The sequence below is a fragment of the Nuphar pumila genome, chromosome 11, assembly GCF_984573655.1.
Source record: "Nuphar pumila chromosome 11, dmNupPumi1.hap1.1, whole genome shotgun sequence".
Lineage (NCBI taxonomy): Eukaryota > Viridiplantae > Streptophyta > Magnoliopsida > Nymphaeales > Nymphaeaceae > Nuphar > Nuphar pumila.
This window is the reverse complement of record NC_143259.1, coordinates 116,768,632-116,782,587: the sequence shown is the minus strand read 5'-3', so window position 1 is coordinate 116,782,587 and position 13,956 is coordinate 116,768,632. Positions and strand designations below refer to the sequence as shown.

At 39.1% G+C, this 13,956-nt stretch overlaps 1 protein-coding gene across 4 annotated transcripts; it reads right to left on the bottom strand.

Moving 5' to 3' along the window:
* Positions 1-2,277: 2,277 nt before the first annotated feature.
* Positions 2,278-9,443, bottom strand: LOC149823029 (calcium/calmodulin-regulated receptor-like kinase 1). 4 transcript variants are annotated; one of them, XM_089980505.1, is made up of 9 exons: positions 9,294-9,397; positions 8,874-9,085; positions 6,866-7,233; positions 6,458-6,611; positions 5,431-5,557; positions 4,700-4,785; positions 4,539-4,610; positions 3,316-3,519; positions 2,278-2,761 (listed from the first exon to the last, which is right to left on the bottom strand). In XM_089980505.1, the coding sequence occupies exons 3-9, from the start codon at positions 7,177-7,179 to the stop codon at positions 2,429-2,431; spliced, it is 1,290 nt and encodes a 429-aa protein (XP_089836631.1). In that variant the 5' UTR covers positions 7,180-7,233; positions 8,874-9,085; positions 9,294-9,397; the 3' UTR covers positions 2,278-2,428. The 4 variants fall into 4 exon arrangements, with proteins under 4 accessions (XP_089836631.1, XP_089836632.1, XP_089836629.1 ...); XM_089980506.1 differs by lacking the exon at positions 8,874-9,085 and having other exon boundaries at positions 2,278-2,801; positions 9,294-9,443; XM_089980503.1 differs by lacking the exon at positions 8,874-9,085 and having other exon boundaries at positions 9,294-9,439.
* Positions 9,444-13,956: the final 4,513 nt, after the last annotated feature.

Sequence of the window (13,956 nt, the reverse complement as noted above, 5' to 3'; positions counted from 1 at the left end):
GTGAAATCTAAACATCAAAATTGTACCTAATGACAATAAGACTAGTGTTTGGTGAAAGCCGTGACTTTTATCATGTGCACCTCTCTCTATCTAAGATGGTAGAGCATTAGATCCATTGAAGTGGAATTGAATCCGGAACAGATTTTACATGGCAGTAGTGAATTAGAGTTTTTTTTATGACGAAGAACTCTTGCCTAAGCTAAGAAAACCCAAGCTAGGCCCCACAACTATCCTACCTTACATGGCCCACCTCTAAAAGCTATGCATACACCCAATGGGACAGAGGAGTTTGATCGGGTACCTTCATCTCAGCATCCTCACAACTACGGATGGCCATCTGGCTGGCTGGTTTGGCTCAATTAGGGCCCAATAAGAACCTGACAGGCCTGACCCATATCTCAGCCGCTTATATTCAGGCTTAGGTTGGGCTTAGACTGAACCCTTTAGGCCCAACCCAATTAGTGGGCCATGGCCTGTCGAGCCCCAAAGCTCGTCCAGAATTGGGCCCGATTATTTAATCGGGCCAATCCTGACCCGAGTTCATTTGGGCTCCCAAAGCCTACCCGATATGGGCCAAGTACATGACAACCCATTGGGCACCCAGCTCGATGGCCACCCCTACTCACAACCAATCCGCCGCTGGCCATGGAGGATTAGGAAAAAATTGTTGAAAACAAGCTTTTTTTCATTAAACGGATTGGATTTAATTCAGATCCAGACATGGACTGATGAATTTTTTTTGAAACTTAGCACTTACGACACGTTTGAAAGCCAGAAAGATGCAGAAAAAGTAATGCAAAATAGAAAATCCATACAGATTTTTCGACCCTTTCGATTCAAAACGAGAGAAACTTTATCTCTGAAACAGCTTTTCTAAAAAGTATACTTTTTGATAGGAAACATTCCTCCAAGAAGTGGGTGAAGGAATGTTTCCTACTAAATTTTTACACTCACCACCCATTTCACCACCACCACCACCGACAGAATCCCAGCAGGTGGTGGGCAGTGGTTACCACCACCAGCCTCGCTGAGCTCGTTGAGCTTCTTCTTGAGCGGGGTGTCCTCCTCGCTCTGCGACGCCTTGCGGATCTGGGAATGCACCTTCCCGATCTCGGTGTTCATCCCTGTTTGCAGCACGATGCATATGCAGCAGCCATTGACGACTGTGGTGCTGGAGAAGACCATGCATTCCTTGCCCTGGATGTCGGTGTCCTCGACGTGGTGGTGCATTTTGTTCACGATGATGCTCTCGCCGGTGAGCATTCCCTGTTCCACCCGGTCCATCGACCTGATCAGGCACATGATCCTTGTCTCCGACACGGAGCTTGACGATGTTGCTGGGGATGAGGTCATGGGCGGAGAGGTTGGGGACGAAGTTTCCCTCACACCTCGCCACGGCAGTCTCCGACTGGATGCGCTTCAGGGCCTCGAGCGCCTTCTCGGCGTTACTCTCCTACCACACCCCGACCACGGCGTTGGTAATGAGGATGATGAATTCCAGCGAGCTCAAGAATGGAGGCCCTCGATTGGCGATGATTCGATCTAAGGCGAAAGAGAGAGCAGTGGTGGAGAAACTCCACCACCATCTGCCTCTCTCATTTTTTTCAAGATTTTCCCACTTTTGTTTTTCTCATGCTACACAAACAAGCTAAAAAATTTCTTTTGAAAAACTTCTCATATATATATATATATATATATATATATATATATATATATATATATATATATATATATATATATATATATATATCAAAACTTTTCCTTTCCTATGAGAAATGTTCTCTCTTCCAATAATATCCCCTAGGGCTTAGGAGAAGAGAATTCTTGACGTAAGCTTGAAGATTAGCAAGCCCTTGGACCTAGCTCTACTGCTCTAGGTTCGTGCAAGCTTAAGATGAGAACCACCCAAACCTAGGCTTTATAGGTCATGGTTTGGTATGGTTCAGTCCAAATTCCGGCAAAGACCAACTGGGCTCCAATCAATCACCAAGCCAAGTCCAAACCAGAAGATGGCTGCAGCAGTTGCACAAAGATTGTAACCAATGGAACTTTTAATACTCCTCCAAAGAGATGTTCTACTGATCTTGGTACACATCAGTTGTCTTGAGGAATCAAGTTATCATCCAAAGAAAATTAATCTCAACTTTCCTCAATTGTAAGACATGCAGTACACTGGTAAAGTATTTTTAAGTAACCGACCAAAATGAATTTCTACAAATTTGCAAGTTAGCTACTGGTATCGGTTTCAAAAGAAGTCTAAGAAAAATAAACAAAGAATTGAAGATCCCAAAAAGACTATATTACAATTGAACAAGATACAAGGGACCTGCAAACACTGTCAACCACTGAAACATAGAAGGTATAATTTAACCACAGTTTTTTTCCTTTTACACGGTGCAAGTATATGCATATCTAATGCAAGAGTCTTTTACACTTTTGTAGGGTCTGGTATGCTGTCGACAGATTCTTCTCTGCGGAGTTCTCTATCAGGGGTCTGAGATTCTAGCCTGCTCATATCTAAAGCAGTATCTTCCATTGTAAGAGACAATGTTGGTGTATGGCCCTTGCTGTACCTTGGCTTGTAGATCTGAGACAGAGCCTGCACAATGCCCCCCATTGACGGTCGCTTCTCCAGGGTCTGGTTCATGCATTTGTATGCAAGCCTTGCCACACCATTCAATGCTTTAAGATCATAGTTGCCATCAAGTCGAGGATCAACAATTTCTTCCCAACCACTTTTTCCTTCGGCACTCATTGCAGCCTGTGTGGAAACATACAAGGGATTTTAAAAACAAAGGCCCCTTTATGTCACCACTCACCAGAGATTAGAAACCCAACTACGGACCACCAAGACCTCAGAATAAACTGTATGATGCTTTAGGCAAAGAAGAAGGGAGAATTATAGTAAAACAAAACAAAATAACCGATGACCAGATAGGACGAGTGAATTTTCTCTTTGGCATGCGTTTGTGTGTTTTCATCAAATCATCAACACATAGCAGCGGCCAGTTATTTACTGTGAAGTGTTCTCCAGAAACTTCAGCATCAAGTAAAATGAACTTGACTAATCTGGTTTGAACAATCTAAAGGTAATGCAAATTTGCAAACAGTATTCCTGTATATGCACAAGTTTCACAGTTAAATGTCTAATCAAAGTTGGCTTGCTTCGGTTAATCATAGTGACCAATTGCTGAATATGAGCTGATGAAACTAATGTTTAGCATCAAAGAGAAATTAACCAATTTTAGTTTTATGCAAGTGCCAATGCATGAGATAATATTAAATCAGACAGATTAAAGAGGAAAGAAGCATTACAAGGTCTACTAATTCAAGAAGCCCCTGGTTGGGATTTTTGCCCGTGATCAATTCAAAGAGCAACACTCCAAAGCTGTAAACATCGCTCTTCTTGGTGTAGGACCTTGTTGACATGTAATGAGGGTCGAGATACCCAAGGGTTCCCCGGATATCATTGCCCCGTTGACTAACTGATTCCTCCCTTGAAAGCCCAAAATCAGCCACCTGGTCAAGAATGCCTTGATGAATTACTCAAGACTGCTTAAAAACATGAATAATTCATAATCCAATTGTCAAAAATGATCTATGAGCTACAGGCGTACGCAGTGCCCAATGAAGAACAACACAGGCATGATTTTATTGAGAGTTCAAATTAAGTTGTTTTGGGATGAAGGCGTAGTTGTTGTTGTTGTTGTATAGTTTGAGCAAATCAGACAATGTGGGCTAGTCCCCGTGCATCAAAGATCTTACTGTTGCAAGAAAAAACTAAAGTTTGCTAATCCTAGGAAAAACAATAGCAGTTCAGAGTTCAGACCTTCCTGCAAGGGGAAATTTCCTAAAAAATTTCAGTAGTTAGAGCAGCTTTCAAAAAAACAAAACTGCTTCTGGCAACTACATTGACACTGTGAAGTTCTTTTCCACAGAAATAGAAGAAACCCACAAAACACACTCCTTAACAGAGGAAATGCTGACAGATGTACTCCATTCCCAGAAGTTCCCAGACAAAAACCTTTATGTTTCTCTATTACAAGACATGATTTCGTCAAGCCGTTGCAATGATATCAATATCAGACCATTGCATGAAATAGATTGACACCAAAGAGTGTTAGGATGGCTACTTTTTATCAGGAAGCATTACACAGAGGTTTCTTTCCCCAATTTTTTTGTAGTTTGCTTGAACTAGTTTGGGAAAAGATGGTCATTTCCTACTCACTATTATCAGCTATTTTTATGTATTGGATTATATTTTCAGTAGTTATAGGGAGGCGTTTCAACAGGACAAAATTTTATTTAAAATATATCATTACTATTAGTAGATTATTTGATATCAAGATCATTTGATTAGATTAAACTCAAACATACACCATATTCTCAGCCCGTATCCAAGTTCAAGGGGAGCCCAATGATCTGCAACTCTCATTAACTTTTTACATAATTACAGTACCAAAAGACAAGCCCAAAAAAAGTAGACAAGTAAAATCAGAACTAAATTAAATCCTTTAGGACTAGTGGAGAATGCATACTCTGGCTCTCATGGACTTGTCCAATAGTATGTTAGCAGACTTTATATCCCTATGCAAAACTGGTGGCACAGCCTGTATAGAAGTTAAACAAAATCAAGACATATATAAAGCTAGAAACCCAATAGGCATGCATTCAGCTGATAAAATACCAAGAAACTCACCCCATCATGAAGGTACTCCAAACCCCTTGCAACATCCTGTGCTATGAGCACCCTTAGATCCCACTTCAAAGGTTCATGTTTATTATCTGCACATGTAACCGAAGCAGGAAACTAGAATGATTATCAAGAAAAATTTTCACCCATCATCACAATCAGGTAACATTTTGAAGTCTTCCAGGGACTTTCAGTTGCCAATTTTGTTTAAAATGTTCAGAACAGCCAATATGTGGAGCAAAAAGGTCATGCTGCTAGCTTTTTCTCTGAGGATCCGAGAGGTTGTTTATGAAGTACTTGAAAGGAACATCGAATTACTGTGTATATTGCACAATTACACAGACTATAACAGGAAGTAATCGATACCATTCATGACCAAGGAAAAGAAAAATAAATGTAAATTGAGATGCCAGGCATAAAATTTTGTCATCAGGTGCCTGAATCAGAGAGAATTGGTCTGTGCTCAAACATAGGTAGCATTGGATTAACCCACGAGGATATAAAATAATTCAAATCAATTAATCTTCTTCCATAAAACACTGCCAACTAATTGCAGAAAGGCAAGAATGCAAGAACACAATATCCACATGTCATGTTGGAAAGGCTGTAAAAATTGCACCAAAATGTGAATCCTGATAGTGTTAACAAAATAACAGTAATTTAGATTTCATATATGATACGATAAGAGCACAGGGACATGCTCACACCCCTAAAGTAGGGTTGATAGATCTACTTACTATATAAATGAGAAGCAAGGCTTCCGTTGCTCATGTAGACATATACAAGCATGTTCTGGCCTTTCTCATAACAATAGCCCACCAAATTTACAAGGTTTCTATGATGTAACCTCCCAAGTAGTAGAACCTTCCAATGAAAGAAAAGGATCAATAATTGTTTTTACAAAAAAATTGCCAGAATCATTACTCTCACATAGTTTAACCAAAGCAAACAAGAAGAAAATCAAGATAAAACAGCAAAAAATATATGCTCAACTTGTAATGGTCATATCCTGAGACCACTTAACCTTGAAATTAAATGTTAAATGGTCTTTTCACAGCAATGCAACAATCGAAGAAGGGGAGAAAAAGATCAGTTCAAAGTTTCAAATGATAACCTCTGTAAATACTCTCTCAAAGACATTCAATGCAAATAATTCCCAATAAATTTGGAAATGTACAGAAGATTTAATTTAAATGTCTCCATATGTTATAACAACAATAGCATCAGATTATTCAGATATTATCCAAAAAATTACAATAGTAAATACCAACATATTCTTTTATATTTAATCAATTTTCTTTTTCATAAAATTTGCAGAGAAATTTTGTTGGTTAAAACTTCTACAATATTGCCTTGCCAAATTCCCAACCATAACATTCATGATCACAGGACATCATGGCTTGAAAATATAGCTAGAGTTAGTCAGGTCATGCTGGTAGCCAAGAGGTCCTAGGTTCAAATCCCACAGGGGGCCATTCCCAAGCATGCTGTCCAAAAGAAGAAAAGGATAATTAAGAACAATGACAAACGACCAAGAGTATTTAAACTCAGCTGATGAAAATCATGCATTTAAAAATCTGAGATTCCAAAGATGAGAACATGCATTCTGCATAAATATGCAGAAAAGGTGAAAATAAGACACCATGGATTAGTACATAATGCATACATTTAAATAGTGAACTTGTTAAACCATCATTACAGGCAGATCATTACTAATGCTACAAACTATGACAATCAAATTTCAAAAACTATTAATCATGCTACCTCTGACTGGAACTCCTTTTCCCCTTGCTTAGAATTTTTTGCAAGAACTTTAACAGCAACTATCTCACCACCTGGCATCTGTGCTTTGTAAACAGCACCAAATGCCCCCTGTCCTATTAACGTTTTGAAGTTATGAGTGGCTTTCTGAAGATCCCTGTGAATATTTTGCCAAAAAGGATCGATCAAAAGAAAGCTCCCAAATATAAAGAATATCTGAATGGATGAATGAAGAGACTGAAATGGATGCTTTCAATTGTTTGTGCACTACAAATAATATAATTTCATTGGAAACAATTTAAAAAAGAGAGAAAGTGCAGAATGACTAGATTAACCTTTTAAAGTTTTAGACACAAGTCCACTAGGTGACCTATTTTTAGAAAAACAAACTGCTCATTTTGAGCATGATACCTGTACGAATATTTTGGTATTCCAGACATCGAAGCTAAACTCTTTCTTTTAGGACCGTCAAACCATGAGTACATGCCATTTGCATCTGAATGTCTCGGTGAATCCGGACCAATGGTTGAATCAGACATTATTGTACTAGCATCCACGCCATTGACACGAATGGGGATGGTGGCAGCCCTTCGTGAACTGCTGCTACCAATCTGTGCACGTCTTCCCCGAAATCGAATGCAAAGGAGAACAAATACAGCCAAAAGCAGTCCTATCATAACCCCTATTGTGATGCCAATTATCAATCCCCGTGATGCACCTTTCATTTCTACGCATGAGGAAATACTTCTCAGGTTCAATATTCTACCCCATATAAATTCCTGCAGAAGAAACTGTCAGCAGAGTCGAGAAGCTGAAGCATTAAGACCACATACCAAACAAAACCACAGAAAAGTTTTTGATGATGAGGAACCCTCGCCGAAGCGAGGAAAACCCTGGGTGGGGCCCCACGACCACCCTGCCTTATGTGGCCCACCTCTGAAAGCCACGGACACACCTGTGTGCCAGTGGGATTTATTCTGGTGCTTTCATCTCAGCACCCTCACAACCACGCGGGCGACCCCCACGGTGGTAAAACCACAGAAAAGTTAAAGAATGACACATTACGTCAAATCCATCACAAAAAACTTATTATCTAAACATGCATTTCAAAGGCAAATATGCAGTTACATAAAAACCATTTTCCTCTTCATCCTGCTCATTTGTTCAGCAGAACAAGAGCTAAACCCCAACATCACACTTATAATCAAATAGGTACCAAAATTATAGCATCTATTTTGTTAACACATGCTATAACATCAGTCAATCACCACATTCTCAATTTAAGTTAGCTGCTGACTGTCATAGTAAGATGTGTAGCTTTAATTTCTTCATTTAATAGCAAGCCAAATACTATGTTATGTAACCATAGACAAGGTATCAAAGAGAAAACAATGAAATACCTATTCCCCAAAAAAAACAACCTAAAGCTTTCCCTTTTTAAGAACAAGTTGATGGGACCCCGACAAGAAGCCTTGAATACCGTCCAAAATGTAGATTTTTACACCATGTAAGCATACATTCTTTCTGTAATCCCAGCAATTAACACAACTAATTCTGGCGCTGAAAGCTATCCTGGACTCTGCAAAATATGTGTCAATGATCATAAGGCATCCTATTCTACATAACAAACTTCCACAACATTCATTTGGCTTTGATACAACGACAACCAATGTGCTTCTTGCAAAGATAGGAACTTAATCTTTTACCACAATACTTGAGCACTAGCAGGATCTCAGGTTTAAACCTTCGTCCAGGACACATCACAAAGGGTGAAATACTCATAGAACCTCTTCAAGGTTAAGAATGCCTACCTGGATCATTAGACAAACAAATCTGTGCACTCTAGTAGCCTAATACTGAACGACGAAGGTCAATCTACAGAGACCGAACCGGACCAAACTGGACCAAACCGTAAAAGACTTCAAGACATACAAGTCTAAAAGCAACGCAATCTCAAAACAACTAGGAAAAAGAGTCGATTTCCGCACTGACTAGCTTCCCCAGGCTAACTGAGGGGATTAAGTCGAGTCTCCTGAACAGAAGAGTTTCTCCAACAAAATACATCAAAAAATAGTGGAAACTTAACATAAACAAGTAAGATGCACGCAGTCGACAAGATTCCAGACGCAGAAGCCTCAAATCCAACAGATGAACGGCAAAATTTCTTCTAAGCGTACAGTTCCTGCTGAATCAGACACCACGATTCTCCTACGGCTCCATCAAGTTCAGAAAAAATCAAGATACTTGCTCGCTTAATATCTCGATGTAATTCTCATTCCTTCCTCAAACAAACCGACACTAAACTAGTATAGGGACAAATTAAAATGAAACAGAAAAGGAGGAATCCAAGGATTATAAGCATTAAAAAAAACAGAAGCTTCTAAGGCAAGCTAACTACTGAATCACAGTAAAGACTTACGAATTACTCCATGCATCGCACACCACATCAATCCGCAATTTTTTTAACAACTGGACAAGAAATCAGAATTTATCGGAAGAACAGGAGCCTAATTTGGCACTAATTCAGCTGAATCTCATCGTCCGTGCCCCACAAGACTCCAAAACCGAACGAATCTTCAGAAAGTACGGCCAAAATCAACAGAACGAATCACCGAAATTCTAGAAAATCGTCTAGGAAATCAAGCTAGAGCATAAAAAAACTAGTCAAACTAAAATCCAGGGCAAGGACTACACCGTAAACGGGGCAAAATCTGCGAAAACAAGAATTTTGATCCAAAACAAACTCGTCGGCAGAAAAATTAAAAGAAGAGAGAAAGGAGCATAATCGCTACGTCACGGCCCAATCAGAGCCTGAGAAATCACGCTGAAACAGACTCACCGAGTGCGGTTCCAAAGAATTGCAGAGCAGAGGGCCACGAGTGATGGAAGATGCACCAGAATTAGGGTTTAGATGAAGATAAGAAGAGATGATGATGATATACAGAGACAGAGAGAGAGAGAGAGATGGTGAAAATGGTAGGGTGGGCGTCTCGCCTGGCGCAAGAAAAGTCAAATTTTTAATTTTTTTTTAAATCAACGCCGTGAGTCGCCGTCGGTCATTTAACGCGCACTGATTTACCCGCGAGAAAGTGGACAAAGTACGAAAGTATCCCGTCAAGTTTTCGTAATACCTGAATCGCCCTTTCATGTTTATCGCGTACTAGTTACTACTAAGGGTGTCAATGGGTCGGGTTTGACCCGGACCCGATCTGTACCAAACACTATAGGGTCAGGGTTTGGTGATAAATAAGAAGGTTCAATTAGAATCTTAATTTTTCAATGTAATAAAAATAAAAATTATTATTTTATTGAGTATAGTCCGGGTCTGGTTTATGTAATCCTTATGGCAGCTGGGTATGGTTTCTCTTATGGTGGGTCTGATTGAACTCGACACTGGACTCAGTACTATCATCTCAAATCAGGTCTGGGTTTGGTTCCACTGGGTCTGAACCAAATATCCAACCCGTACCAAACCTTATTGGGTCAAGGTTTGGTGATAAGGAAGGAGGTTCTATTAAAATCCAGGTCAGATCCGAATGGTCTATGTGGAATATGGTTTGTAAGATTATATACCAGACTCGAGTTCCACCAGAGTTCGATTAAGAGCTGTGATTTTTTAGTTTAAAAGAAAGTAAAAAAATATCATTTTACTGGGTATGAATCGGATCTTGTTCATGTAATCCTTATAGAACTTGGGTATGCCTTTTTTTTATAGTGGACCCGATTAGACCCAAGTCCCAACTCGGGTACTCGCACATTAAAATCAGATTCAGGTTTATAATCACCTTAGTCCAAACCAGATCACCTCAATGGGTTGGGATTATATCAGGTACCTGACCCGATCCAAACCTCAATACGGGGATACGGGTGTGAACCAAACCGAATGTTATTCAGCTTGGAGTAACACGTGGCCGGGTTTGGAATATGATTTTTTTGGATATACAATCCGACCTCGCATGACCCGAGTAATTTTTTTATTTTAAAGAATATAAGTTTTTAAAATTATATGGATACGAGTTTGGGATTTAACCTGAATCTATAAGCTAGTTATTTGGGCAGGTTTGGATACACCCTAATGGTTTGGGTACCTGACAAATTGACAACTCTATTATTAGTGACAAAAATGGGTCTAAAATTAGTCCGATATGGACCGGAACAAGATAGGGATGTAAACAGTAAAAATTTGGTTAGATGTGGCCGATAACAGATTAGGCTAATCAGATATTGATTAAACATATTTGGATTCGAATTCATATTGAAGTAAAGTCGAACCGATTTTTTACATGTAATTAGATTTGTAAACCCATAAATCCAATTATCTATCAGTTGCTATGGAAAAAATCAAAATTGTATCCGAATCCAATTATAGTTGGATAGGTTTTGGCTTACCAAGTCCAACTAAATGGAGTCATATTGGGTCGGATGTAGGATAAAATCCAGTCTGTTGACATTCCTAGATCAAAACGCAAAACTATATATGAATCTTGAGGAGTTTTGGTTCCAGTTCTTGATCAAATGTGATAAGTTCGGTTATGATTTGGGTTCCTATGGTACTAGATCTGTTCGGAATGGGCAAAAAAGTATGGATTTTTATATGAAAATTTTATGGGTCGGATTAAATTGGATTCCAGCCTAAAACTAATCACATTTGTTTATCCAATTCCAACCTGGATGCAAATAAAATTCAGTCATATTTGTTCCGAATACAACCTGGAGTCCGCTATATATGATGATATCAGGTGGATCAATCCAAACCCATGTTAGATATCCGACCCGTTTGCATCCCTGAACTTTTGTATTATCTATTAAGGGTGTCAATGGGTTAGGTTTGACCTAGAACCCACCCGTACCAAACCCAGGATTTGGTGATAAAGAAGAAATATCGATTAGAGCAGAGTATGGTTTGTAAAATTTCATAGCAGACCCGGGTTCAACCCGAGTTCCAATTAAGACCCCTGAATTTTCAATATAAAAAAGATAAAAAATTTATTGACCTGGTCTGGTTCATGTAAACCTTATAGGACTTGGGTATGTTTTTTCTTATGGTGGACCCAATCGAACCCAGGTCCAAACCCCATACCCACACCTCAAAGTCGGGTCCAAACCAGATCTGACCCGTTGACGCCTTATTATCTATGCAACCATAGACCATACTATTTAATAGTTTCGTTTATTTTATATATTTGCAGTGAATGTTTCATGGTACAATCTGATCTTGTTAGTTGTATTTTAGTGGAGAAGTATTAAATTAAAGAATATTAATGTTTCATATAAGGTTTTGCAAGAATCTGAAAACTCAATAGCTGGCCACGATCAAAGTTTTTATAATTAAAAAACTTTCCACATTTTTAATTTAAATAATATATGCAAATAGCTGATTTTTTTTTTATTACACCGATAAACTGCACTCGGGAGAGAAGACCTGGCCGCGCTGGGCTCAGCTTGTTGTACTTGTAGTCGTTGTCCTAGCGGTGTAAAACTTTGTGGTTGTCCCTAGCCTCTTGCTTCACCTTGCGGGAGGGGGTGCCTGCACGGAAACTCGAAGAAAAGACCTTATCTCCGAGCTTGAGACCATGTGGGTGACTCCTCGAGGTTCGAGATAGCTGGATGGTTAGGTTAAGTTATCATAGTTGAGGAGCCCCAAGTTTAGGTTCAAATGGCATGAGCATCGCCCTCTATGCAAGGGGAAGCGTGGATGACTCCCCTTAGGCTTGGGGTAACCACTTAGAGTTTTATGCGCCACTAGGTTTATGATTGTGGGTGATTTTTTTGAGTAAAAAAAAAAAAAAGAGAAAGAAAGAAGTTGGACATCCTACTCTATATAAGTCTAGAAACTACTATAGATTAACATCATGTTTAAAGTTTTATATGAAAATTTTGGATGAAGTGAAATGCCACCTAACTTGAATAAACTTGTTTCTCTTAATCTTTCATACATAAGTCAAATCCTTACTTGGTGATGGCAAAACCATAATCTAGGGTGAGTGAAATATTTTTGTTGAGAAAATGTATTTTTTTTTATAATCAAGAAAAATCACACTCGCTCACTTGTGAGTATAAAAGCCCCAAATTCCCCTTGCCCAACCAGGGCACACAAGGCTATGGCCTCACTTCATAAAACGCCTGGTGACATTCCCTCATGGGCCAATATCATATATATCTTCCATTATGTTAAAAGTTAATCCTAGGTTAGTAGGACACAGTATCACAAATCATGTTTGGGTGAAAAATCTCACGATATTTTGAAAATTTTGGTTTCTCTCAGGAAAATCTTGAGAAAGTATCGACCTATACAAAAATATGAAAACTGTGTAGAATATAACATAAATAAAGTACAAACAAACTAAATAAGCTACAAACATTGTTTTTATAGCATTAATATCAGAATAAAAATGTAATTTTTTTAAAAAATTGGTTATTTTTCTCACTTTTTTTTGGATTTATAACCCGAAGAAACTGCACCCGACACGAAGACCTGGTTGTGCTGACTCAGCCTGCCAATCCTACGGTCGTCATGCTGGCAGAGTAAAGTTCCGAGGCTAGGACCCCTGTTCCCAGAGCATATGCTATGCATTGGCTTGCGCAGAGGGGTGGTACCCATGAAAATAGAACCTTGATTACTTGTCTAGCATCCAAGGTCCCACCCACTAAGCCAACCCCCTTGGGGCACTATTTTTTAACTTGGGTTTCATCCAGTTTCTTTAGAGAGGCAGCAACTTGTGATTGTCTTTGTATGCATCATTGTCATTTGAAATTGACATGCAAGTACAAGGTTATCTTTTTTTGGATAATCCAAAGGGAAAAACCCTCTAATCACCAGCTGCACATTGGCTGCCCTCCCGTTGGTAAAACCCTTGAAGTCACTCCTGCCCACCAGAGACTAACCCAGCTTTGACCTTCCGGCAAAGGACACCACCCGTGGGTTTCGAACTTGTGACATCACGCACTGCTAGATAAGCGGCGCCCTTGCGGGCAAGTGCATGTTTTTTTTTAGCTAAACTAACTCCATTTAACATTGGTGCTCCATTAAGTCATTTGTTGATTAAAGAAAGGTTGCTAAAATATGATTGTTCAACTTTTAGGTGAGTAAGAGGCATTTTACAATAAGGAAAAAAACAAGTAGCTATTATATTACTAAAGGATTTACTCCTCACCTTTCATTGTTTATATTTTTTTGTCTTAATAAGATATAGTGCTATGTTTGTGCCCTACACATATCACTAGGTTATTAACATCATTGCATAATGTCAAACCTAACAAATACTTTTCATCAAATTGGTTTGGTAGGCATGCGTTTTGGTATTACGTGGAAGATGGCCAATTTCAGGAACTCTGGTAATCTATATATACTGCATCAAACATAACTAAGTTCACGAACTTTAATGTGAGTCGATCAAGTTTTACTGGGTCTGTAGAACATGCACTGACCAATTTTGTGCAATTACAATCTCAACCTCAACTTCAAGAAAAGAAGAAAAGGGGGAAAAAGAAAAAGGACTCCT